The 27,809-nt window shown below is 40.1% G+C and overlaps 2 protein-coding genes across 5 annotated transcripts in view; one reads left to right on the top strand and one right to left on the bottom strand.

The window, feature by feature from the left end:
• Window positions 1-344: 344 nt before the first annotated feature.
• On the bottom strand, window positions 345-26,392 carry cnksr1 (connector enhancer of kinase suppressor of Ras 1). 2 transcript variants are annotated; one of them, XM_046413693.1, is made up of 21 exons: window positions 26,256-26,392; window positions 24,962-25,119; window positions 22,267-22,469; window positions 21,268-21,352; window positions 14,724-14,765; window positions 13,753-13,872; window positions 11,578-11,637; window positions 9,476-9,544; window positions 9,163-9,288; window positions 7,642-7,760; window positions 5,702-5,847; window positions 4,870-5,036; window positions 4,673-4,706; window positions 4,166-4,341; window positions 3,901-3,974; window positions 3,502-3,573; window positions 3,009-3,079; window positions 2,462-2,532; window positions 2,280-2,370; window positions 1,785-1,966; window positions 345-1,409 (listed from the first exon to the last, which is right to left on the bottom strand). In XM_046413693.1, exons 1-21 carry the CDS (start codon window positions 26,305-26,307, stop codon window positions 993-995), a joined length of 2,535 nt encoding a protein of 844 aa, XP_046269649.1. In that variant the 5' UTR covers window positions 26,308-26,392; the 3' UTR covers window positions 345-992. The 2 variants fall into 2 exon arrangements, with proteins under 2 accessions (XP_046269649.1, XP_046269650.1); XM_046413694.1 differs by lacking the exons at window positions 21,268-21,352; window positions 22,267-22,469; window positions 24,962-25,119; window positions 26,256-26,392 and adding an exon at window positions 18,319-18,695.
• rps6ka1 (ribosomal protein S6 kinase a, polypeptide 1) overlaps window positions 26,306-27,809 on the top strand; it is a 48,930-nt gene continuing 47,426 nt past the window's right edge. For all 3 annotated transcript variants that reach the window (XM_046413697.1, XM_046413696.1, XM_046413695.1), the window contains exon 1: window positions 26,306-26,449. In XM_046413697.1, the coding sequence (XP_046269653.1) occupies window positions 26,306-26,449 (144 nt within the window). The remainder of the gene's footprint in view (window positions 26,450-27,809) is intronic.

The following is a 27,809-nucleotide window of genomic DNA, read 5'->3' as shown; positions in this document are numbered from 1 at the left end:
GAATCAGACTTTGGAAACCGATTTTTGATTTTTGACACTGTAGTACAGTGGCAAATTTAACCTGGCACAGCAAGTAGGCTGTAAAGAAAGAGTTTCTACTATGTCAATTCAGTAAAGTGTCCTTTACCGATGAGAGCAACATGGAAAGAGAAATTCAGATTTACTGAAATTCAAGCCCAGAAGACATTCATGGACACGTCACAAGCGCTTACTGCATGCACAACCACACAAATGAAAAATACAATGTGGATAAAATATCAGCCTCAAGGTCTGACAGTTATTTCCCATTCAGTCACCCTGATCTTGATCTTGAACCACAACAGGAACTTCACACATTCATATCATTTCTTTTAATTATTACTTTTTATTAAACTGATGAATATTATAGTGAAAAGGAGCAGGGCTGACATCTCAGCACTTGAGGAGCCCTTCCTTCATCTTGCTACATTCATGGCAGACAACAAAGGGCGCTGAACCAGAACTGTCATGCAGCTCTACTGTATGGTTCATATGCACAGTCCATGTAAGTAGTGTTGTCCACTGTGCCAAGATATAACAAAAAAACACCAAAAAGGTGTTTCTGAAGCAAATTATGTGCAAAATATTTTAAATGTATACCTTTATTAAGGTAATGTCAATGAACAAATACATACAGTATTTATATTTGTATTTACATGTCACATTGCAAGAGGCATGACTTACATTACACTGAATTCTAAGAAAAGTTCTACTTTACACCAAGAAAATAACCTCAGAGTCCTTATAACACACATACTGAACTCAGATTGACACTTGGCAAATTGTTCTTTTCTCTGCTGTAAACAGATTTGTTAGTTGTGAGCAAGTCTCGGTCTAAATTTTAACAATCCTTTCTGGTGAATGTCAATACAGGATGTGTTGAAATACGTCTATCTCACACTTTTGCATGACAAACTTCTTCAATCCGTCTGATTCTGCGACTTTGCGGTGGTGCGACTGTTCAAGGTGTGGTTTCAAATGTAGAAGCAGTTCTCAGAAGCTTCTCCGCTCTCTGCCATTTCACTCAGCTGTTTCTTTATTGACTCGTGCAGTGATCCCAGAGAGAGTTCTAACACCGGACTGGCCTCTGTGGTCGGAGAACCCTGTGGGATCTCCAGGAGAACATCAGACGGCTCTGCGTCCACTAGCTGCTCCCCGTCGCTGAGGCTCAGCCTGTATGCACCTTCTGTCTCTGCAGAGGCTGTTTCCAAGGCAACCTCTTTGGTGGGCGGGTCCTGCACCGCCGCGCCGTCCCCTCCTTTGGAAGCAGCCACTCTTTCGATTTCGTGAACTAATTCCTCGTTGTGCTCCTTCCACTGACGATACTTTGAAGCTGTCAGATCAGAGTCCTCTAAGATCTTGTTGATCTGTAGCAGCTCCGCCTCTTTGGCCTACAGAGGCGGGGAAAAAGGCTTTAGGTACACAAATACGGAACTGCCTCATTCTGACTGTCTGAGAACAACAACCATGCTGCACAAAGTTCTGATCTCATATTGGTAAATTATCATTTCCTCGAATCAATTAAAACACAGCACCGAGGTGTCATAGGTGAACCCTGAACATTTACCTCCTCTGTTCCGATCTAAACCCAATCACACGACAGTTATCAAGACTTGCAAAATTCAATCAAAAGCAAGAAATTTTTTAGGATTTTGTTTGTGGTTATCAATGCTACAGCGATTTCTACCTGGACAATGCTGTTTGACCATTAATGACTATGGTAAGGCTTGTGTTTGGACAGATAAAGGTAAGGTATCCATGCTCACCTTAAGGGTGCTCTGCAGGGCTCGGAGAGTGTGCACTTTCTCATTGATGACAGGATTCTTGCAGCGTCGAATGAACGATTTCCTGAAGTGGTCGTGCGTAAATGGCTGCTCATGGCCAATCAGAGAAACTCCTCCTTCCTTTATGTTGTTTAACATCATGCCCATCTCATCCACTGGACCTCCTTCTCACGGGGGAAGAAGACACAGACAGGGAGGCAAAGTAAGGGCAAGGAAAGATGGAGGGACAGGCGTGAAAGTGATGGAATTAAACACAAAACATAGCAGTGGTTTGATTAAAAACATCAGACACAAGGATGTTTTGAGTCATCCATCTGTTGAAAGTTCACTTGGCAAAATATCTCCAGGGTAAACCCAACACAACAAATCATTATGAAGATTACTTTTCACCTCACACAGATGCAAGAAATTATTAACTGAGAGAGAAAATAAGCAGGCAGCAAAGAAAGCAAGAAAAGAGTTGAGACAGAGTTATACCTGTTCCTTTGCTGCCCCCTGTTGACGGACACGTTAATGGCACCTTGTTCGTCTTCCCCTTGGGGCGAGGCAGGGTGTTGGACTGCACTTTCTGAGGCACATAATGAGATAGATAATAATCAAAGTGGCACTCCAAATGGTGTGTGTGTGTGTGTGTGTGTGTGTGTGTGTGTATTACTTACTGTGCCGACTTTGTTTCTTCTGCGGGGTGAAGGCGATCTCTCGCTTTCTGATTCAGTCTCGCTGTAACACTCTGTTCACCAGTAAACACAGCTTATTATATGAATGAATCAACAGCATACATCAGGGCTCAGTATATTAAAAACATTTGGTAGCCAGACAAAAATGTGTAGCACATTCCACTTTTCATTTTTAATGAACTGGCAGACTTGATTAAAATCATATAACAAACTGCAGGTAACCATAGCAACAGTTATTATGCTTCCTCTTACATTAGCAGTTAACTCTGGCCAGTGAAACTATCATAACTGTTAATTAATAATGCTGCAATCTTTTTAAAAAATAGATGACTTAGGTTGTTTGTTTTTTCATATGAATTGCCAGCACATCTCATCATGCATTACTGGTTATTTCCTAGAATTTGAACCATCAATGTAAATAAGTTTTATTCAGGATACCCCAAATCACAAGCCAAATAAAATACATTAAATATGCAATGAAGATATTGCAGGACATTTTGGGTGTGTGAGACTAAAAATGTTTCCCTACCTTCCTCATTATCTGGGCCTTTGTTTAACTTCTTATGCTTGTGTATGGATGCAATCAGACAGTTAATCCACCTGAATGGAAAAAATAACAAGATATGTCAACACAAACAGAGCAAATGTAGCTTGTATTTCTTAATTTTTTGGACTGGGCATTTAAATTCCCACAAAAGCAATCAATACACTAAACAAAACAGAAACAGGATTATGAAAAGCCGCCTGTAGGGGGCAGTGCAGACCAACACCGGTCAGAGGATGATTAAACATCTCCAACCTACTCAGTGTTCAGGAAAAAATGAATGAAGACATATTTTGTAGCTGATGCACTTAGTCTAACGGATGCATTTCAAAACTAGTCAATTATGTAAGTACTGCAGTATTAGAGGCCAAACTTGCATTGCAAAACTTTCTTGGCTCATCTGCTTGAATTCTGGAAGAAGAGAAAGAACGAAACGACAGGCTGAACGAGGATTTAGCCTGTAGTGGATCCCACTTACTTGCTCATGTCACTGACATTGTCAGCAGCAAAGAAGAAGTTCTGAAATCGTTGGTGGCACATCTTAAACACGCTTGTGGGGAGAAAGACAAGAAAGAGGGAGGCATGGACATGAAGTGGATCTCAGGCCACATGAGACTCATCACAGAGATATCAACATGCATAAATCACGTACGCACGCATACACAAATAGTAACAAACAGTGCGTTGTGTAAAGCCAAAACACATCATCGACTGTGCACAGGAACAATGAAGCGTCTGTTTCAAATTAGCCAGTTATGTCTAAAAGACTGAAATACTTATTTGTTTCTTTCATAATATCTACCAAATAGAACACCTTCCATATTCCTAGATCTCCTGTCTAAAAGCCTATTAATACAATCATGGAGTTCATCCTTACTATTTTCTCTTGTGCTCTCCGGCGCTCTCTATGTTATAGCTGGCTATATTCATAAAACCCTCTGCCTTCTCATCCTGTAGAGAAAACAAACACAAAACACATCTTTTTTTAAAATTAAAGGTCAGACTGGCTAAAACAAAGATTCAAAAGAACAACATTAATACTTAACTACTACTGATTCATACTCAAACAAACTGCACACAAGTTATGATATTGTGAACAATACATAATGAGGCTGGAGGTTTCCATGGAGTTTTATTCCCACCTGCTGGCTGGAGTACCAGTAAAGTGAAGGCCCCTTGAGGACGAACCAGAAGCGCTGCCACTTGTGGGTGAGGAAGACATTGCTCTCCTTCCTCTTCTTCCACAGCCAGCCATCGCAGTCGGGTCGACCCAGCTCACGGCAGGACACACGACGCCGACTCATAGCCGTCGACATTCCTGGGAGGACGAAAGAACAGGAAGAAGAAGAAGAAAAAGAGGAGCAAGAAAAACAATTATCAGAGATCAACAAACACTGAAGTAGCAAATATTTAACTTGACTTGTCCATATTCCTCTATTTTCTAAAGAGCTTGGTACAAAATCTAGGATATTAGTCAGCAGAATCACATGAGCAATTAGTTTCATGTTAAGTCCTAAAGATAAATCTGTTTATCCTTAGGAAACACTGAACTTTGGACTGACTTTGTCCTGATGAAACTCGTCTCAACTACAGCTTTGCAGTGGACCTTTTTTCTTATATTCAAAGAGTAATAAAGCATCAACATTTACCTTTTGTAGAGCTCTTTTCTCTGTCTTTATTCCCCTGTAAACAGAAGGTGATAGAGTTTATTTAGTGTTAAAACACTGCTTAATTCATATGCAGTTCAGACAACATCAGGTGGGGTTCAAAACGTCTAAAATATCACATATATATCATATAATATCATATATAAATGCTTGCATGTCATTTTGTTGTTTTCTCTCACCATGTCTCCCACCATTTCAGGACAGGAGCTTACGCTAGCTCTTCCCTGGTTGACTCCCTGAGGTGAAGGACTTCTGAATGACTCAAATGCCAGGGGAGAGGGACTTCTGGGTGACAGTGACCGGTCGCGTCTCAGTGTGGGGGAAAGTCTTGAACTCCCAAACTCCCCTGAGAGACACACATGAATTTGATGGTCTTGCATAAACCAGCAATGTACTGCAAATTCTGTCAGCGGTTAAGGATCTCCAATTAATGCTCTTTTACACATTCAACATCACTGTTTCTCCAGGTGACACAGTACAGGAGCTAATAAATACTCTAAGTGAGATTCCATTGAGAAAAAAAATTGTGATTTCTTGTCATGTCAACCTTGGAGGTCACAGTCTGAAATACTATTCAGTGTCACAGCAAAAAAGAAGAACAAAACATTTTCACGTAAACAATCCTCAAAATACTTTGGTGAAAGAAGAGAATTTTGAAGTTAAAACACTGGAGATTATTTTACTACATGAGATATGGAAAGATTAAAATAACTCCACTTGTGCATTTCTTACAGAAAGATCTCAGGCTGATACATTTCTTTCAAACTGCCCGTTTAGATTAATTTATTTTATTTTTCTTTTCTTTTGTCAAGTGAAATATCTGAAGTGTTATTCTTTCATCTTTCCACCTGTCACTGCAAAGCCCCCTCAGCCTTATGTTCCATCCAATATTCTGCTGTTGCAACTGAACCAAGATGTCCTCCAAATACAATTCCAGCATTTAGAATTGAGGGCTTTTAGGGAGAGAAAACATCTTGCCAATCTTCCTGAGTTCTCTTTGTGTTTTCTTACCTGAGGCTGGCAGTGGTGACAGCCTCCCCGGTTGGTTCTGATATGACGTTAGAGTCAGACTTCCCTCCAGCTCCTTGTCAGAGGCCAACTCGGATTCCTCCTGTCCCATAGGCTGCTGATGAACCTCTGGCCCCTGAATGGCTCTCCTGGAGTGGAAAACATAAAGAAACTGATCTGATCATTTGGTTCGCCTGCACGAAAACAAAAATAAGTGAAAACAGTTTCCTGTCACAACTACAACACTGTGTCTGACAATATCTTTGACCAAAAACTGTACTGCTGTGAAGTGAAACAGCATAAACACAGATATATGCCAGCACTCTCAAGTTTCTACTTGTTTTTTTCCTCTCAGACTCGAGTTGTAGCTTTTCCAGGATGTGACAGGATTATTTACAACCTTAATGCACCGTCCCTGCCCACTGCCTCCATTTGTCTGAGTACGCCTGCTCTCCATCAGCTCTCACTGTCTCTTTATGCCTCTTCATCACTCTTTTTCCTCCCGTCTGCCATTCTCTCCTCATTTTTTCTTCCCGTTGTTTGTATACTTATTCTAAAACTCCCATATCAATTTATCTTCCTCCTCATCTCTTCCTATTAGCTTACTTCCAGTCAACTGTGCATTGTGGGCGTGTGTGTTGGAATTTATGGCATTTGCAGTGTGATCTCATTGCAAACCTACCGTCTGATTCAAGAGGTCAAAAGGTTTTGTGGGAGGTTCAGCTCTATTGAGTAAATCCTGGGTAGTTTAGTGAGCCAAACTTGTGTCCAACCTGCTCTGCTCTGAGTGGTTCAAGTTCCCACAAACCAGATAAGCTTTTTATTGGTTATACAGAAAATTTAAACACTTAGTTCTCTTGTTCAAGACAGAACGTGCTTGAGATGAGAGACCAGGGTTTGGAAAGGTGATTTTCTTCTATTTGTCTATAACTAATCTTTCACATGTTTTACAATTCAAGACACTTTGTCAAGTTTTTTTTTTCTAAACACCCAAAATTTTGTTCAGCATTTTAAGTTTCTCACGAAAAACTTTAGCATGTGTCATTGAGACCTATGAAACATTCTCAGAGCATTTACTCATTCATAAAATTTGAAAATTGAAACCTGTCATCGTTTAGATTCATGTTTGCTGGCTCTCAGTCTTCTTTTCCCCTTCATTTTGCCACATTCCTTTGCACATTACTGCCACCTGTTGGTCGGTGGTACAAATTGAACCCATTTCCAGGAATCATACATATCCATGTGTACTAAAATATGAACAAAATATGGGTCCCTACTGCTGCTAGCCATCAAGAACTCTTCAAGATACCTTTAATTTACACACATTTCACATTTTTAGTATAGAAAATGTAATGTATTTTGGTTATATGAATGATGCAGCTTAAAATAAACAGCGAATTTAGCATGAAAGCTAATTTATGCTCTCATGTAAAAGGCAGGGAAGAGGGGGTTCTCATGAAGGTTCAGATACTGTGGAAACTATGGGAACAATCCAGATACATCCCCAGATATAATAATGCTTAACTGAAAATGAGCAGCTGATAATTTAAACTTTATGCATGCAGCAATAACCACATTGGGGTTTTCTTTAATGGCCATACAAACAAATGGAAGTTTCATCTTTTTTAATGAGCATTATGGATACAGAGTGATCCTCTATCACTATATATAAAATATTATATCACAATATCAATACATCTTGCTATAGTGTAATATATCTGGTGAAATCAATCAACAACCAGTCATGGATAAAATAACTGAGGTGGGAATTTCTGTTTTTGGTTAATTCACTGAAATAAATACCTGACAAATTAGGGAAGAAAATCATCAAACTGAAAATGATACTAAAATCCAGTGTTACTCACAATGATGCAACACTCAACTCACACAGAATTATTGAAAGATGAGGCTTATTATTAAAGGGTGCTAATTTATGTTCTCACCTAAAAGACAAGGACCTGACAGAAGCTGCTACCCTCTCAAATATGGAGTGCCTCTGATTCCCCTCCTCGTCCTTATCCTCTTCCTCTTCTGACCTCTCTTCTTTCTCCTCTTCCTCCTTCTGAAAAGAAGCAGAAATACAAGCACATGAGTGTACACACTGAACTGTGTGTGTGTGTGGTTATAGACACATGTTCCAGTAGTTGTGGGGACAAAACGCAAGTCCCCAGATTGCTAAATAATTAAATATTAGGGTGAAGATTTGCTTTAAGGTTATGAGGAGGTTTGGGTTAGAATTCAGCAACTAGTGTTTATTGTTATGGTTAGGTGGTGGTTAAGCCTCCAGGAAATTAATGTAAGGCTATGTGATGTCTCCAAAAGTGATGGTGATGTATGTGGGTGTGTGTGTGTGTGTGTGTGTCTGTGCGGTTAGGGGTTTGTGGTTGGGGGGGAAGTCATGTGGATTGTAATGGCAGCCTTCTCCTCAGGTCTTCTCTGTAGCTCAGGAGATGAGACAACAAACTTTTGCTGTAAGTAGAGCATCCAGTGAGGGTAATAAGGAGTCGATACACACAGTACAAAGACACAACAACAGTCGGCATAGTGACTACTGAGAGCATGTAAGTGTTTATGGAAACGGATCCCAAGCGATGTTAAATGAAACTCTTAAAGGCTCACGTTTCCCTGGCATAAAGTGTGTAAACAATCCAGTCTCTGAAGGTCAATTTGATGTTTCCACCCTGGATCTAATTATCCTAAACTGAAACTGGTAGAAAATTAGAATGAGATGTCCGCAACAATAATGATGCTGGTCTCGGGTTTCTTCTAATGACTTCACAAAGAATTAGACAATTTCTAAATTAAGTTTTGAACTTCACAAGCTTCTGACGGAAAGTATGAGTAAAAAGTCAACAAGAAGAATGGAATTCTTGAGTGATGAGTACCTGTGTGGGCCGATCATGAGTAATCTGATATACAGTATGCTATCTGGTATACAATGGTGATATGAGTTTTTCCCAGTATTCTGTCAAAACAGGGTTGTTGGAGGAGATACTGTGTGTGACACATGAATGACTAAGCAAATTATTTACACTGTTCATTAAATATAAAGATAAATATAAAGTACCCTTCAAATTTTCTTTGAAAGACAAAATTTAGGATCCAGAATGGGACATATTCATCTTCTTATGATAGATAGATAGATGATAGATAGACAGATACTTTATTGATCCCGAGGGAGATTCAAGATTAAATGGAAGTTCAAATTGTGTCTTATGAGCAAGACAGTATGCACTTGACATTGTGTGCAATTTTCATGGCAATCTAACTTTAAGTCGGTGATGGTCAAGGGGAAATTAATGTCTAGCATTAAGATCATCATCCCAAAAAACGTCCTGAGTACAACCGAACATGGTTTTCTTTGTACATTACATAAACAATATTGAAATTTTTGGAACTTGGATATGCTGATAGAGTTGGTGGAGTGATGAGGTAAGAGGAGGAAGACTTTGATAATCTTTGACCTGTGTGGAGGAGAGCTGGACTGGATGTCCCTGTTGCACTGAACCAGGAATCTTCTTCAGGACCAGAGTCACTCCGCTGGGATTCTCCCGCAGCTTCTTCACGAGATTCGCTCTGCTCCAGCCCACCTGATGCAGGAAAACACATGGTTATTCCAGTCTGAAGGATATTGTTTCAGATAGTGACACACTGGTTTGTCTCCACTTGAGTTTGAAGTTTGCCTCAGTTACTTTGAAGTTAAGACAATTCAACAGCTCATGCCGATATTAAGTCTACTACTGAGAAGGTGCAATGGAGCAGGTACGTAAAACTCACCACTATCTGGTTGTTGACTTGAATCACTTCATCACCAGCCAATATTTTCAGATAGACATCAGAGGAAGGCTGCAACAGCAAAGAAAACTCAATTACCGCCTCATGGTTGTATGCCTCCGTGCAACAATCAAATCCTTTCTGACTACTTCTTACAGACAATGGAAATTTCCAAGAATAATAATAACAACCTAATACTGTAAAAGCTAGTTCTATGATCTGACGGTTTATCATAACTTGCAAATGTTCAAATTGTCATTGTCTTGGAACGAGCAACATGGAAGAAAACCCCTCTATTAGTGTATGTGACTTTATATCACAACATAAATATATAGTGTGAAAAAGTAAGTTCTCCGGAAAACAGAATGAGCAAATGTTAGTGGATAAAATATTTGTAAAAAACGGAGGATGGAGGAATCAGTTTTTGGTGAATTAAATACTAGGCAAGTCAAGAAAACTTCATCACACTGATGCAGTTCCCTAATAGAACTGAAACTACCAAAAAGAACTGCTACAGGGGTGTGGCATATTGTGTCAGCAGCAAATGATATTACTCAGTGTCCTGAGAAAATCCACTGAGGTGGAATAATGACTTTGTGGACAAATTACAATAATAGTACCCAGGTTGTTTTTATAATCATATGGATGTTTTCTCAGAACAAAGATCATGTGCACAAGCTGTACTGTGTGTGTATATGTCTGTGTGTGTCTGTGTGGGCTGTGGTCACGCCTCTTCTTAGAAGTCAGTCGCAGTGATGTAACTGCAGTAGCAGAGGAGTCGAGGGTACTTTGTGGTTGACATCATGGAAAAAGAAGATCTCCATCTTTCTGTCCCACAGGAGACCAACCCTCATTTAACAAGCCCTCCTTATACTGGCTCTTAAACGCTCCTCCATCCCTGATGAGCTTATTTTTACAAGACCCCTGATCGTGCACTGATCTTTTCTCAGAAAATCTTGCACCTCTGCTCATTTCCCATGAGCTAATTTTATTCTCACAGGGAAACCAAATCAATTAAAACTGCAATCATTAAAATTAATATGCTATGGCACTTCGTCACTATCAATGTAGGTTTTCCTGTTGTTCAATCCAGTTAATAATCAGCTACTATAGGTGTTACTATCAAATGATTCATACGCATGATTTTCTTTTTGACACATTTGGCAGAAAAAAGGATAAATAGTGTAGCCAACTTTGGTACAGCTTATCTCCTATTTGCAGATAAAGCTGTAAACTTGTTAAAAGTAAAATGGAAAATAGGGTACCTTCCATTTTACCTTCCTTCCACCTACCTATTATATAAAATAAGCCATGTTGTATTTTGTACTGACAGGCTGGATGTTTGTTTGTTTACTTGCAGTTTGCAGTTTGCAGCCTGAAGTAGATATTTATAAATACAAAGTATTTGCAGCACAAGGGCTCAGATTGGTTTCAATTTCGAAGCAGCGAAGCAAAGAAAGATAAGCCAAGAGCTAAAAATAAAGTATCATACGAGTACTTCCAAGGGGATTTCCGCCTGGTTTTGGAGCTCATGCTACCATGATAAATTAATCCAAATTAAAATTTTCTGCATTGACTGTGCAGAGTAGAATAAACAGAAAAAGACATGAATGTGTACTGTTTCAACCAAACAACCACCAAATGAAGTAAGTATCAAGAATTTTTTGTCACAAACACAGAAGAGAGTTGATGCACTGAGATAGAAAAAAGAGCCTTGATAATTCTTCTTCCTTATTTTGTTTCCCACAGCTGAAAATATGCTCCCAGTTCCCTCTAGAAGAAATTCAAACAGGACAAGTGCAGTATATGTGTTTAGCAGATCAAAACCAAGACCAAACTAGCCTTATCTTCTGCAGAAATATGTGACAGAAAAGGAGTGCACAAGACAAGACAGGAATGAGAAACGGTAAGTCATACTGGATGCGTCTTCATGGGGCTCGTGCAAAAAGACAAGCTGTAATAGCAGAGGTTATCTCTGAAAGAGCAGAGGGTTGAGTCACGCTGCTCTTTGGTTTAGTGCACTGAGATGGCAGCTACGGTTGACTCTGTGTGTGTCGTCAGCTGAGTTAACAGCAAAAGCAAAAAAGTAACCGTGAGAGTCTGACCTCAGCAGCAGCTCCAGTCACGTAGTGGTTACTGGAGCCAGTGGACGTTATCTCAATCCCCTAAGAGAGCCAAAAACAGAAAGATGTTAAGTACATTTCAGAGTGAGAAACGTGCAAATATTAACTGTCAACTTTGTAATACAAAATGTCGATATGATTCACCATAATGGACATATCGCTCTGCCTTGTGACTGTCATCACCGAGATACTGATGTCTGTCTCTAGATGTATCGACAGTTCAGCCTGTAATTACCCGTCAGCCTGCCTTGACTGATTATTTCGATAATGAACATGGGGACGGCCGACTAATCAATAAAACTAATCAATACGTATCACATGACAATTGAAACATGAATGGATTTAAACTCTGAACTGAAAAGCGCAGCAGCTCTCTTCACACATCAACTTCAAATATCTGACCTAGAAATGAAATTCAAAGGTAAAACTAAAGATTTCGTCAAGTCAGAGCGAACTCAGCTGTGTTATGCACAATCAGTAAGCCTTGCATATTAAAACGGAGCATTTACAGGCAGTAAATAAATTCTTAATAAACCCACAAGTGGAGGGTTTGGCACTGCAATTCCCAGAGATAACTTATGTAAATATATAAGCTATTAATCACCTTTGTTTTCAAGTCCAATTTTTTTATGCTTTCATGAAAATATAAAAATCATCAATTCCCATTCTCTAAACTAAGACATTTAAGACAGCAGTAGGTAAATCGGTTATTTTGTAAATAAGTGCATGTGAATAACTCTTCCCCCCTCTCACTTCCTTTTCTATCTGTCTTTACTTCCCATTACTTTCAGTCATTTAGAAGGCAGACTTTGTTACCGGTGATGTGCTTCAATAAATTTTTCGTTGTGTTGCTACTTGTTAACCATATTCTTTTCTGCTGTAGACACATTGCGAAGAATTTACCCTGACAGTTGATCTAAAACCCCACACTCTTGACCTGCAGCCACCAAGGGACACTTATGTATCCATGGACAGAAACATAAACAAAAAGTACTTAATGTTCGGCTACGGCACAACAGGTGATGAAGTGAAGCATATTTGCTTTTAAGACAATGAACTGGATGTGATTGGTGAGGGCAGCAGAGCATGTGACCATACACAAGGAAATGGGACAGTTGTTACCATCTAACATGAGAGGTTTTCAAATAATGGGCTGAGTACACAAAGGGAAAGGAAATTGAAAAAATGCATTGAACAAAATTGCTCCATAGAAATAAATTGAAAAGGACGCTAGATGATGTAGGTAACAGGCAAAAAGGAGCGCTATAATTATTGTACTCAGCGGACAGACTGAAGGCCGTGGCAATAAGAGAGGAGAAGAGGCAGGAACGGAAAACTGAATGACTGGAATAGAGAGAAGGTTTAGGACAGAATGATAAAGAATGGAGGTGGGCAAAGGGAGAACCTTGAGTTAGATGAAAATGGAACCAAATGATGAGGAAGAAGATCCACGCAAGCAGGCAGGCAGAAAATGAATACTGAAAATGACGAAAGCGAAAGGGAGAGAGAGAGAGAGATAATAAGACACACAATAAGAGCTGAAGCAATAAAATGATGGTAATAATGACATGGTGAGATGCTGCTCAGATGAACACACATGGTGAACAGAAAAGAACTCCTCAGAAAGAACTCCTTTTCCTCAAATTCAAAATAATTCATTTCTGGATTGATATGACTGTCAGAACTGCACCAAGTATACAGACATATTCACAATGAGACAACAATTCATGACAGTTTTTACTACTACTTTTTTCTTCTTTTCGACTTTCGAAAATTCGCTCAAAAATTCCTCCATTCATGCAAAGGGAATAAAATCACTGGAACACCAACTGACAATTAAATTAAAACTACTGCTCAACTAATTAATTATTCAACTGAATATCAAATTGATCAGTTCTAGTGTCTTTCAGTGAAACAAAATAATTCCTTCCAATGTTTGGGGCCCTTAAGGACAAGTGGAGGTCCCGATACTCCTTTTTGAAAACCTCTGTATGATTTCCGCAAGTTAAATTTACATTACAGTATGTTCAATTTCTTATGTTGGTACAGTTACTACTATATATACCACTATCACTTTTGCATGTGATCAGACATAAAAAAGTATCTTCATTTAACAATGACAAAAGTTAAGAGTTATTAAGAGAAAGAAGCCTTTACCAGCTGATCACCAGGTGACACGGGCACCAGGTCGACACTCTCGAGCTGAGCCGTGTGGGTAAGAAGCACCTCTGGGCTGGAGCTCAGGATCTCGTCGCACACCGCCACCAACTGACGGCACTGGAGGATGAAACAAACCACCTTTTATGATCAGTAATATCTCACACAACCATTAAACAACTGAATAGCCCTCGCCTCACCCGCCCTTGGCCACTAAACAAAACTTCAAAGGCACTTTAGAGCCAGAGTTTAGTTTGTCTATTCTGGGCTACTGTAGAAACATGGTTTTGCAATATGGGTGATTCCTCCATGGGACCTTATTTGAAAAATTTGCAGTAATTCTGTTCATATGTACAATAACCTAAGAAAGTCACAGTGTGTCAAACCGTTTAAGTGTAAGACTGTGTCATCTCGTTGACAGAACTCATAACTGAAACCTTGTAATTCTGGTCCTGCATGCTAGCGAGCGTACAGAAACGACTAACACTTGTTTTGCATAGCGGAACTATCAGCATGACCAGACTCATAGAAATTTTCATCTCTTTTGATATTTTTTTCTGTGCCAAGCTAACAGCCATGTTGGTACTGGTGATGTATATTGTGAGAGATGTACTTCACACTAAATGATACAATTTTTTCCTCAAACTGCAACTTTCCTGATTTGCAAGATTATCTACTAAACTGGCAAATATCACATGTGTAGTTAATGACACAGTTCAAACAGGATCCAAAACGTATTTGTCTGCAGTCATTATTATTAATATTTTTGTTCTGAAAATTTGCTTTCACCAACGAAAACAGAGAATTTTGTTTTCAATACTGAAAAACAAAACTCTAAATATTCGATTCCATTTCTTTTAAGGGATCAACCAATCCAACACACTGAACCTTTAACAGATCAAAAATGAAAGTAAAATAAATACTAAAGTATGCAAAAACATAGAAACATAGAAAGCTGTTGTCACACTCACCACAGAGATGATGTCCTTCTCCTTTTCGAAAACAGTGGTATCCTGTTGGATGAGTGAAATAGCATGATATGAGTTCCAATGAAACAAAGAGGAGCACCAAAATGACATGACAGCAGCCTTTCTAATGCTGATATTGATTTGTGGAAGTGGGATAGACTGTCTCAAATCTTGTGTCCCATTTCCTCTTCACAGTATGAGTCAGGACGTGAAAAGTCACCACACTAGACCTTCACTTTTAATAAATACATAAAATATAACATATATTCTATAAAGTTTGCAGTGCTGCAAATGGGAAATCCCTGCAGTCTACTGTGCACTGTCCACCTAATCCAGGGGTTTACTCTGAGCCCCATAAGCACAAGTGCATATACTCTGTATTTAACATATGTGCATGCAAGTGTACTTACACACACACACGCACACACAGATCAATATGAGATCATTGTCACAGTTACAATATTTAAATCAGCACACTGGAACTAAACTGCTGGAACTAATCTCTGGTCAGGAGGAAGGTGTTGATAATGATCCTACAGGCATGAGTGGAAGGCTTTGAATGAAGGAGCATGATGAAATAGGATAAAAGAGAAGAGGGTAGATGTCTGCACAGCACATTCACTGAATGGATGCCACATACCATTACTGCCTAAGCTAATTTGCAATGCCTGTTGGTGTGCTGGGTTACATAAAGGACTATAAAGGGAAACTAATCCCTGTGAAATGTGACAAGGGATCAACAGTGAACCTGGTTGGATTTCTGTGCTAATTAAAGGCTGTGACACAAGGTAGCAGGGAGGGGTACACCTGGGAGAGGCTACTGTCATGATCACTGGTCAGTTTAACTCGTCTGCTTGGTGGTTGTAATAGTTGTTGTGTGTGTGTGTGTGTGTGTGTGTGTGTGTGTGTGTGTGTGTGTGTGTGTGTGTTTCCCTCTGGCAATATATTGATTTACACCACAACAAACCACTAAAAGCTGTGTATAAACATCCAGAGATGTTCAGATCTTATCTTGATCCCTATTCTAGCAAAGTAGCCTTTCCTTCTCTATACAATTGCTGTACACAGAAGTGACTAAAACAGGGTAGTATGTTGAGCTTGTAAGTTAGATAGCTAGTTAGGGCTTCCCATACAGCATAAATAAAAAATTAGAACATTAACCAGCAACTGGACTTAAAAATACAGAAGGGCTGAGCTGTAACCTTCGCCAGAGCCAGCTGCTAATGTTACCAATAACATATTATTAGTGCAAACAGACCATGCATCTGAAAATAGATTTAGAGTTACTTTTAGCCACAAGAAGAGTCTGTGCCACATGATAATACCACAAGAAACTGAAGGTAATTATAAGAAAACAAGGCTCAGAGTGTGCAGCCCTGCAAACAGTTGGTCACAGTGGTGCTTTCAGCTAAAGGCTAGAATGCTAACATGCTCACTATGACAAGATGCTGATGTAAAGCAGATATAGGCCTATATTCATATTAAATAACAGTTAGTACTAAATGCAAATTACAGCTAATACATTTGGTAAATTAACCAAAACATTGGACATATTAAAAAATTCTGAGGGGAGCATGACATGCTGTTCCTAACAGCAGTTTACAGCAATCCATCAATAGCTGACACATTTAAATCACAACAAATGTTAGCATTAAACATTTAATCCTTCTAATAGTAGAGGTATTTTATGTCGGGGCCAAAGTGGTGGACAGACCAACCAGCAGAACAACATTTCCAACCCTGGAGCTACTCCATGGCTAGCATGGCTAAAAACATATACTTTGTAGCAACTGATGACACAATGTTATGTAAACCTGACCCGCGAGGGTAATTAAAATTTTTAAATTTTTTTGAAAGTGCTTACAATTAGGTCTTGAGTAACCATATAATGATTTCTGAAACGAGACACTGCTGTTGAATTTTTCAGAATAATGTTTTGTTTGTTTATTTGTTTATTTCTTTAAGCACTACCAGCAAAATCCTAGTTCCATTACATTCAAGAAAAGGGTAACAGCTGATATCTCCAAAACACAGCAACTCGCAACAAAACAATCTAGATGGATAAATACCACTACAGACACAAGGTAAATTATTAATTTTGATTCTGGGGCCAAATGTCCCTTTAACTACTATGAAGCCAGATAATAGCACGGGATTCACTGTTACAAATGCTAAAACAATAAGCCCAAGATAAAAACTTGTCTTATAACTTGGTCAGATACATAGAGGAAGTAGTAACTGAGATTTACGTCTTGTTGCCACCACCAACCTCACTGCCACGTATGGGAGAGGAAATGACATTAATGTGTGTGAGGGGGGCAACAGGTACACTTCTGCTCTGAAACCTGTGTGTCATCAGGAGGGTGTGGTGGAAAAAGCAAAGGGCTCAAAGCAACACTTCTCACTGCTGGTTCCTCACTGATGATGGCTTCTAGACACAAAGAGACATTGTATCCATGTGCAATTTACAGACATAATTATTTTATTACTTAATGTAATCCCCAACAGCTTTCAACACATGCCTGTGCCATCCTGCATGCCTTTCTATTGTTTTTTTTTTTTTCTCTCAATGAGAAAACAAAATATTACACTTGGAAACAACTGCAACTATCTTTAAGGGACCCCCTCAGCTTTTGAAGCACATGCACATCCACAGCAAACCATGTCGTTACTGTAGAGATGAACCACTTTCAGTTCTTCATCAGCTAATGTAACTTTCGCTCTCTCTGTTCTTACATCTCCAAGAAAAAAACAATAATTTCACTGTATGAACCTTTTTGAGGAACTCTGTGCCCAAACAACAGCACAAAAGTTCAATCCAAAGACTGACATTCATGACTGACCTTATGGTCCATTTCACTGTAGCTACAGTAGTTACATATTAGCCTCAATTGTGCTGTAGACTGTTAATAAATGGTGAACAATCCCGGGCAGAATGAGCTGCTCAAAGATTCAAGTTCTCTTAATAGAAATTTTAGTAAATAAAAGTGAGAGAGTCAGAGCTGTCAACATTGTCATGGTGGAAAGGCGGAAAGTATTAGGTAAGTAGGCCTCCTTCTGCATTATAAAGTAACATGTGTCTACCTCGCTTGATGAGAAGAAAGGTTCTGTGTTGCGTTTTGGAGCATGGTGTGTGGCTCAGTCAGGTGGTGTGCTAACTTTACAGCAGCGTTCTGTGCCTGAAAGCTGTTCTCTCAATAGTTGTCTTGGAAACAAAGACAAGCGATTATGTGGGTGTAACATTCTTGAAAAAAAAGCGGACAACAAGAATGAACACAAGCATGCATGGACGCACATATACAAAAAAAGACCAAAGCTACCACACAGAGTTGCATCCATTTGTGAATGTACCTGCATAAGCAAACACGGAGTGTGCTGATTACACACAGTTTCCTTTGTGTCATCATCTGCAACTTTACGTACGATATATCAAAGCCTTCAAAAAGTCTTGTGATTTCAAATCCTGTCATGTCCTATGTGTCTCTTCAGTATGTCTTTATACCTGGACTTCACCAGTAGATATTTTCTATCTGCCACTCGTGAACAGAGCTTTCATAGAAAGAATGAAAGTCATCACTAGGTTAGATTTCTTTCACACCTGCTTTCCATCCCGTCTCGACTTCCTGTCCGAGGACCTCACGACTTCTCCCAGCGTTGGATTTCTCTTCTGTTCTTTTTTCAGCACCATAAATAATAAGTTACAGCACACAAGCTGCTTATTATTTCCTCCGTCCTGAGCTTTAAATAAGTCCTCCAATAGCAGAGAGATGCTGCACATTGCTTATTAAGCAACAAAAGAACGGTTTTTAGCATGTTGTTCTCTGCTATAACGTCCTTCTGGTCAAAGAAAAGCATTACATAACAAAGAATAACAAATGTCACCTTTTAAACAGTGAAACATTTGCCTCAGTAGTTCCTTCTTCAAATGTTTATGTGTTAATGTTCAGGAGTTAAACATTAAAATTGCTTAGAGTTACAGTTCCAGGTGATGTTAATCGATCAGATTCAACGGAAATGCTCCACTTTTCTTTTTTTAGAGTCACGATCAAACTCACATACCTTAATGTGATGCCCAGAAATCCATTTTTGCTCTCATATTCAAGTTCACAGTTCACCCTTGTTTTCCTTATCACTCAGCCTGTTCAAAGCAGACTGAGCGAAGCACACTTGACAACTTCAGTTTGGAATCCCAACAGCACCAGCTGACTGCTGACCTTGATTACCCTCAGGCTGCACAGAGGAACACACCAAGACTCAAACGCACACGGGCAAAGAGGAAATAACAGTCCTTTCTTTAGTGTGAACGATGTCATGTATCGTCTGTGAAAGCAGCTCCCCAGAAAAGGACGTCACAATGAAGGAATGGTGTACTGACCACAGGCCAGAAGGGGGGTTACGCTGCCATCAATTAGCCAGGAGCAAGTTTTAAGAAGCCATGATGATGCTAGTCTCTATGAGTGTGCTACACTGCTGACGTGTAGAGGGACGCACACACTCAGTTGTACAGTACATGTTACAAGTGTGTGTGACTCAAAGCCTCTGGCTGAAGGTTTAAAATGCTACGATGACGGTTGAACTGAAAGATGAAACCTGCAGCCGTGTTTTCTCATTTTCTCTTGTCTGTTGAACAGGTGTGAGGGCCTCTCAGCTGTCCAAAACTGACCTTTTAGCTCACCTGCAAAGATTTGTTTTTGATTGGGACCTGAACAGGTAGAGTGCAGTTTTTACCTTTTCAATATAATCCTATCCATTTTTAATGTTACTCTGTGAATGAAATCAGTTACTATGTGATAACTATAAATTATTTCCTATGCAGTGATTGACCAGCCAGTTTGGCAAGCAAGTTCATCAAGTAATGTACATGAATCTGAGCACACTGGACAAAATGTTCCAGGTACAAACCGAGTTCTGAACTGACAATAATTGCCACATATAAAACACCTGCATGCACAACCACACTAGAGCGCACAAAGTTCAAAAACAGGAATTGAGCAAACAATGGCCAGGCATTGCCAAACGATGATCAATCTCTGAGAGGGGCCGGCGACAAAAGCAGTGAGGGTTTTAACTTGCTAATCACTCACTAGGTGCCATGACTCTGCGTGGAGCAGACAATGAATGAACACAAAAATCAACAGGCCCAAATCTGATTCACTTCACAGTGGTAAAAACATCCTATCAGAGTCAACAAGGTGAATGACTCTCTGAAATCCACACTCGCTTCCTTCCCCTCTGGTCCACAAGAATAGTGTTACTGTTATTGTGCACCGACGCAGACACCGAAACTCTCATTTCTCACATGAAAGACCTCTAGGCTGGTTCAAACTATATCTCAAATTATATCTCAAAGTGCGGCTGATCTCTAACATTACTGTCTACCCATTAAAGAAAACAGAGCTTTCAAAAAAAAAAAAGAATTTACACAGAATTATTTTTGCACTTTAAATTACAACAAGCAAAAAAACAAGAATCAGTAAAAGTGCCGACTTGTGCGATTTTATGCAATCGAGCAAAGTGCAAAGGTAGCACCTATCCAAGCAAAGAGGTGAGAACTGTACCTGTCGTGCTGGGCATGCGTCCAGAGCTGGCTATGGAGGGATATATATAAACTCCTCTAAATACTGAGCGTCCTCTTTCACCCACAGCTTGTCTGCGCCTCTGACTGTCTCCTCTCTCTAATTATCTTTCATTCTGTTGTTATCTCTGTAGCTCTATATTGTTTTTGTCCTCTTCACTTCTGTCAGTCCACTTCTCTCTAACACGACTACAGCGTCCTTTTCAGAGTTAATAGTCCCTCTCTCTGCCTGTTGCTCTCTGTTGTTCATTCAGCGACATGCAACTCCCCCAGGAGTCAAAAGTCATTAAACAGTCACGGCGCAATCCCTCTCCAGCAGTCTCCTCCTTCTTTCTCTGCCGTCCCCTTTGCTTCACTCCTTTCCTCCCTCCCTCCCTCCCTCCCTCCCCGAGGCACTACAACATATCCAGGCCTGTCCCTTCTACTACCTGTAAACACTTTTCACCCTCTTTACATTCAACCGGTTACAAATGCTCAGTCTCTTCCCATTTGTTTCAGACATTTCATAATACAACAAAGGAGTAAGCACAAACTAAATCCAGCACTCCCTCTGTGGCAGTCCTTTCAGCCTAAGCTTCTTCAAGGTACAGCCGACTCCAAATATGCCAGGAATGTAAAGATAAAGACTGCACGACTCAGCTACGACGAGGACCAGAGAACAGCCTCTATTTTTCCATGCTGCATTTTAACAGTTGATTTTTAAAAAAGAAATAGTCAACCACACAGTTCGTAGTTCCTCTCTGTAAGTTTAGTGTCCATGACAGTACCGCTAGAAACAAGGCTTACTGATGTGCGGTTCCTCTTAAGGTAAAACACCTCATGTTTTCAAGAACACATGTTCACATGGACTAAACTAGTCAGTTAGCTTGCATGAAAAAGCCATTTGATGCACAGATTATGTAGACAGTGTAAATGTAATAATAAGTCATGCAAGAATTTTCTGTACTTGCTTAAAGCCATAAACGGACCAACCTTGTGGACGATGTCTCCCAGCTCTTTGCAGTAGCTGAATATGTTCTTTGTAGTGGTGTATTCACTGAGCTGGAAAAACTGATACCTGGAAAGACAGGGACTGTATTTCAAAGAATTCTGGATAGAAAATGACAGAAGTAAGACTGAGTCATTGTCTTGCACGTGAGCCTTTACACTCAAATTGCAAGCCAGGACTGACAAGTCTCAAATCAAGTCCCAAGTCCTAACCTTTGAGCCCTAAACAAGTCATAATGAGGTCTTCAACAAACCTCATGCCATTTCAATAACAGCCCCTCAATTTGGCATTCTTTATGCAACTTCAAATGGCAAATAAAGTTGGAAGTTGCCGCATCTGTCAGTAATTCTTGATGCACATGTTTAGCATAGTGCAATTCATTTTTTGTTGAGGTGGTTTGTTTATGAGCTGTACCTGAATGCACCATGTACACTTTTGAAATAACATACGTCTTCCTTGGGTCAGGCATAAGATTTCAATCAAGTATGAGAGAAATCACAAATCATTGGTGGTTGAGGCGAAGTCGAATTGCAAGTTGTTGTTTTTTTTCTTTTGATTCTGTCGCATCTAAAGTCATCACAGTTATGTGACTTCTGACTTGTGACAAGACTGGAAGGACCTATTGCATATAAGCACCAATATTTAATTTCACAATAAAATGAACAAGAACAACTAAAGGGTCTTAGAAAGTCACACAAAAATAAAATGAAGGAGATCAAGCAAGGTTCTTTTAAGGAACAGGTATCAACTTTCTTAATAGGGGAGAACATGTAAACAGCAAGTCAGCACACACACCAAAACCTTACCATAAAAAGGCAAAAACTTTGAATAACAGCCATCCTTGTTATATAAAGCCTACAGCGTCAAAATGTAAAACTACTTTTATAAGACACAAGAGGAAGCTTTCTGAGTAAAAAATAACTGCAGAACAAAATAGAACTTCAAGTACTGTATATATAACGGTTAGGTAACTCTTTACAAACCTGTTGAGCAAAGAGAAGAGTCCTTTGGCGGAGGTGATGAGCTCGACTACAACCTGCAGAACACCAGCAGACAGCTTGGTGGTGCTGCGTCCATCGTAGCTGTTGAGGCGCCAGCGGCCCTGGATGCCCATCTGGAGGGTGTGGGAAACAGCACGCAGCTTCTCCGTCAGACTGCGTAGGTTCTCACCACCTATACCATACGTCTGGAGAGCACGCGCACACACACACACACACACACACACACACACTGGTCAAGCAAGAGTGCTTCAGGAGTGGTGCTGCACTATTATACATAATCAGTCTGTGATGTTTGATGCATTACCACCCCTGTTCCTACATAGGTACTACTTACTTGGATTGGTCACCAGTTAATCGCAGGGCTGACACACATAAACAGGCAATCTCACACACACGCACACACTCACTCCTAGGGGCAATTTATTGTAGCCACTTAACCTAATGTGCATGTTTTTGGCACTGCGGGAAAGAACCAGAGTACATGGAGAAAACCCATGCAGGCAGCGGGAGAACACGAGAAGGGCCCAGACCGACAGTGCTAACCACTGTACCACCGTGCCGCCATATTGATTGATTGATGTATACTGTAGGACATCAATATTTCTTATGTTATAGTGACATTTCTATCAAATTTATTCAGAAACTTAGAAGAAAGCATACAGTAAGTTTAGTTTTGGCAACTCCAGCAAACATGTTATAAGTTAAGACTGAAATAACAAAACAATTGATTCTCAACACTGCATATATTGGCCTGATATACCACATTATAAACAGTATATGCACCATATCAGGTCACTATATTGTTGATTTTTAGATCAATATCCAACTGGCAAATCAGTTTTTAAGAACTAAGAAATTACAATAGCCATGCAGATATATTTATTTTCTTCCTTCTGATCCACAGCCTACCCAACCATAGTTCCCAACCAGGCACACTGAGCTAAAACTACTGCTGTGTAACATAACAGATCTTCAGTAAATCCTACCTCCACAAAGGCTCTAATGTTCAGTGTTTGTCGGTTTAGAGAGGTGTTGATTCAACCATATGATCATGTTGGAGGTTTTAGTTTGGTTGTGCTATAGTGAGAGGAGATTTTAATGCTTTGTCCACCTTATTTATTTCGACTGATTATCAGATATGCCTCTGAGTATTACGCGATACAAATCAAACAGAGCTGCCACACCAAACAACGGCGATAAAATAAATATTCCTCACAGAGTAAGACGAAGGCTTTCTCTCTCTCATTGACCTGACATCACAGTTTCCTGCTTAGTGTTGTGAGACGTGACGCTTAATGACCACTGCAGACGGAGCAGGTTATTGTTACGACCCACTCGACGGTGGTCAAGAGGTTTGGTCCTGCCGGGCTTTGTTCCTCACATCAACCAGCTGGAACAATCCTCCATCAACGAGTGGCCATGAATTTTTCATGGCCTTTTCAAAACTGCAGTTGTTAATTATGTAACCGGCGTGTACTTGAATGTGTTCGGTCTGTTCCATGTGAGTGTCTGATGGTTTGTTTCTTATGAATGAGCTCAGTGTTAGCGCTTCATGGAGCATCAAGACAGGCAGACACACACACACACACACACACACACACACACAAACTGTACTCAAGGTAAAAATTGAGCTGGTATATCTGTGTATGGGTTTTTATCTTGTCTTGGGTTAAACAATTGCACACAAGTGCAGTTGTATGAAGCTTTTGCCGCCATAGGGGGGTTTTATTCACACACTCATTCATGCAGACATTGGATTAAACTCTTAAGGACTATTTCAGTCTGTATTTGGTTAATTTCAACAAGTCGACAACAAGCAGTTTAAGCAGCCTGAGCCTTTAGCCTCCTGTTCACAAACTGTTACACCACCAGAGCTGGAACCTTGCCTGGTACTATCCTACTCAATTAGTCCTTTCCAATGAAACAAAGGCCATTCTGAAAACACACAAACGCCCACACACACACACACACACACACCAACACGACTATTTAAGTGTCCTAAAACTCCCTCGCAAAATTGGACAGGGAGTAAAATTAATTAGGTGGCGGGGGTCGGGGGGTGGGATGGGATGGAGCATCAAAGAGAAGGCTGAAGTGCTTTTTGTTTTTTTTTGTTTTTTTTTTTTGCCAACTAAAAACTTTCCCAGAAATTTGCATGTAAAGTATCAGACGCAAGCTTTTGTATTCTAAATCTGCTTTGGTTGCAGTTGAAGCATGACTAGTCCTTTGATGTTAGCTAGAAAAATAAAGTATTTTACTATGATGTGCTTGACTAGGGGAATTTTGAAATTTTTAAAAGTGGAGGGCAAAGTGATGCAATGAACTCAAACTTGCCACACGGTGCTAAAGGCTCTGAGTGCACTTCAGTGAAACAGGACTTGTATGGCAATGACAGCAGCTGTGTATTCTGACTAAATTTGTCCAACATCTGCTGGTTCCACCGTGCAAACAAGAGTAAGCTCTGAAAATAGTGTGATGGTGGAATAAGTACAACTCTCAGAACATGCACAGTATCACAGCAAGACAAGAAGATGACTGTGTGGCAAATATCTAGAGAACAGCTCCACACACACACACACACACACACACACACACACACACACAGCCTCTTGGATACGCAGAGCACTGCTATGGACACATACTGTACACAAACACACAAACAATCATCCCCCCTCACCAGACAGCAGAGTTTCTCCACAGCTTCCAGTATGAGCTCCTGGTGTCCAATCTTGTGCACTCCCAACTTTTCCAGGTCCTGAGAGGTCAGCTGTAGCAGATCCACACCTGATAAATGCCACTCTGTGACCGGGTACTGATGCAGGGGAGCATCGAGACCTGGCACCAGGGCATAAGAGAGCATGCATTTAATCACATGTAGTGTACAAGTATAAATGGAAACCCCGCATAGTCAGGAAGTCACAGGCATGTACAGGCAGAGGCATGCAGCGGGAGAACAGAAGAAACAAGGCAGATGATCAGTAAGGCTGCTACAGGCTTGAAATGTGAAATTGGCTACATGTTGGGTGATTAGGTTGAAAACGATGAAATGTAGATTAACTGCATCTATGGAATATAGATTACTTACAAAATAATTTATAAACAATATTATGTCAATTTTAAAAGCACACATGGGCCTAATGCGCTGTGTTAAAAACGTTATTACATTGAATAGTATGTCGGATTCATCTAGTGGTGTAGGTGAGGACTGCAAGCAGCTAAACACCCCTCGTCTCAGTCTCTGATATAAAAAGATGAAAAACACAAAAGAAACATGCTAGAAGCCCACCCACTTTCTCTGAAGATAGAAAGGCTCTTTCTAAGATAACAAATACACAACAAATTTTAGCATCAAGTGATTATACATTCATGAAAATATAACTGTATTAACTGTATATATTCTGTAACTGTATAATAATCTTCTCTGCTTCTACCGGTTTAGTTAGAACCAATAGTTTTATCTTTTGTATAAATCTAATGGATATTACATTCCCCTCTGAAATGTAAAGTAAACGTATAAAGTAGCATGAAACTGAAATACTCAAATGCCACTAGACTACCTCCAAACTACTACTTAGTTACTTTCCTGCACTGGTACCTGTATTGAAGGCAAATAGTGTAGTACTAGTAGAAATACATTTCCCTATTAAATAGCACCGGAGAGCATTCGTGTGCGTTACAGTAGGGAATAATCTTTGTATGTAACTCTGAGGAGACATAAATGTACCACGTGAACGCAACATCCTAGAAGTCCTAGAAGTAGACAAGCCGGCCATGTACACGGTTTCTGATAATACCTCAGCTGTTGACACAGCTCAGAACAAGACTGTAGTGGCCTGTCTCTCAGCACAGGCCACTTCCTCATTCCACCTCCACCTTTCACTTCCAAGAGGATTTGTGTTGCGCTTCTATTTCTGACTTTCCCGTCCGAGCCAAAGTACCTGTAAGACGTGAAAGCGCAGTATGTTCCTCACCTTGGAGCCACTCGCTGACTCTCTCCTCGCTCCACGACGTGATAGGCTCCATGCTCGGAGTCCTGGTGCAGTCGTTGCTTCAGTTTCCAGCCGTCCTGGCCGACTTCTACCTCTCCGGGCTGCTGGAAGAAGGAAAAGTCGATCCTGATTTGGAGTCGGACGATGACGAATGGCACTCCTTCCCACAGGTAAAGGTAAGAGTCCCCCCCTGCTGTCAGCCAATAGTGCGGAACTGTCAGGCTCGACCCGGAGCAAAGACCCCTCCCTCCTACAGCCCATCGCCTCCACCCCCTCCTTACCTGGAGGAATAGGGCGCGCGCGCGTGTGTGTGTGTGTGTGTAAGGCGTTGCAACATTAATGCTTCATAACTTCCTTCTTAGTTTCGTGCGTATTCACGTCATCCACTTGAAAAGGGCACCGCGGGGCCCCTGATATTTCACAGCTACATGTGGAGGCGATGGGTGGGCACAATAACAACAACACCTGTACAGTTCCCTATATGTCATCCATTACAGTAACCCTGTAATAACGCTATTCCTGTCAGTGTAGACAGAAAGCTCCAGATTAACGCTAACGCTCACCCTCGTGTGATGAGGTTGCATTTGATTGCAGTGAAGTGCAACTACTGTCTATTTATATGAAAATAAAAGATGTGACCCCCCCACACACACACAGAGAGAGAGAGACACACACAACTGCTGATGCAGTTTTTTAGCGTTTCCCTTAAATTGTCACAAGACTTGAAGGGATAAATAACTTGTTCTCCCCGTACACACCAGCAGGCCTAATCCTCTTTTCCACGTGCACTGGTTAGGCTGTTCTCTTAGGAATTCTGCGGAAATGTTGCTTATTTTATCCTTTGAACTGCGATGACTTCCAACCTCTGATATATATATATATATATATATATATATATATATATATATATATATATATAAAGCAGTCTAAACTTTAATCAATATTTTATTAATGTCTGGTGTTTATACAACATGACATCATTTCTACTTGCTGAATTATTTAAAGCATCAATAATTACATCAGAAGCATGAAACTGGAGGAGTTTGGCCATGAATAATTTATCCATATCACACAAACAGATAGAGTTTTTGACTAAAACAAGAACACAGAGGTGCTATTAATATGTAATATTGTGTTTTGTGATTATTCAAAGTAAGGTGTCTCTTGGGGCATTAAAGCCCTGCAAAATCTAAATGTTTAACTTTACTTAACTTAACTTTACTTATTTGTTCTGTAGAGTCAGTCAAGCAAACAGGTTTAGGGTTCAAAGTTCCTTTTATTTCTAATGATTATCCCCAGTAAATATCGTATTCATCATATTTTTTCTTATGGACAATATGGATCATAACAACACTGCACAGCTAATGTGTGCAGCTTTTCAACATCTTTGATTTTAAGCTCCAGTAATGTAAAGTCTGTGAATGAATTGCTGAATCTCTACTGTGAGTTGCACCTGGAAATCATTGTCACGGTCCAAATGCTGCTGTTGAATGTTTCCCGAGAAGTAAAGGGCAACGCCCGATGAAAAGGCTATAG

The sequence above is a fragment of the Scatophagus argus genome, chromosome 15 (genome assembly GCF_020382885.2).
Source record: "Scatophagus argus isolate fScaArg1 chromosome 15, fScaArg1.pri, whole genome shotgun sequence".
Lineage (NCBI taxonomy): Eukaryota > Metazoa > Chordata > Actinopteri > Scatophagidae > Scatophagus > Scatophagus argus.
The sequence above is the reverse complement of the archived record's forward strand: the minus strand, read 5'-3'. Positions and strand labels throughout refer to the sequence as shown.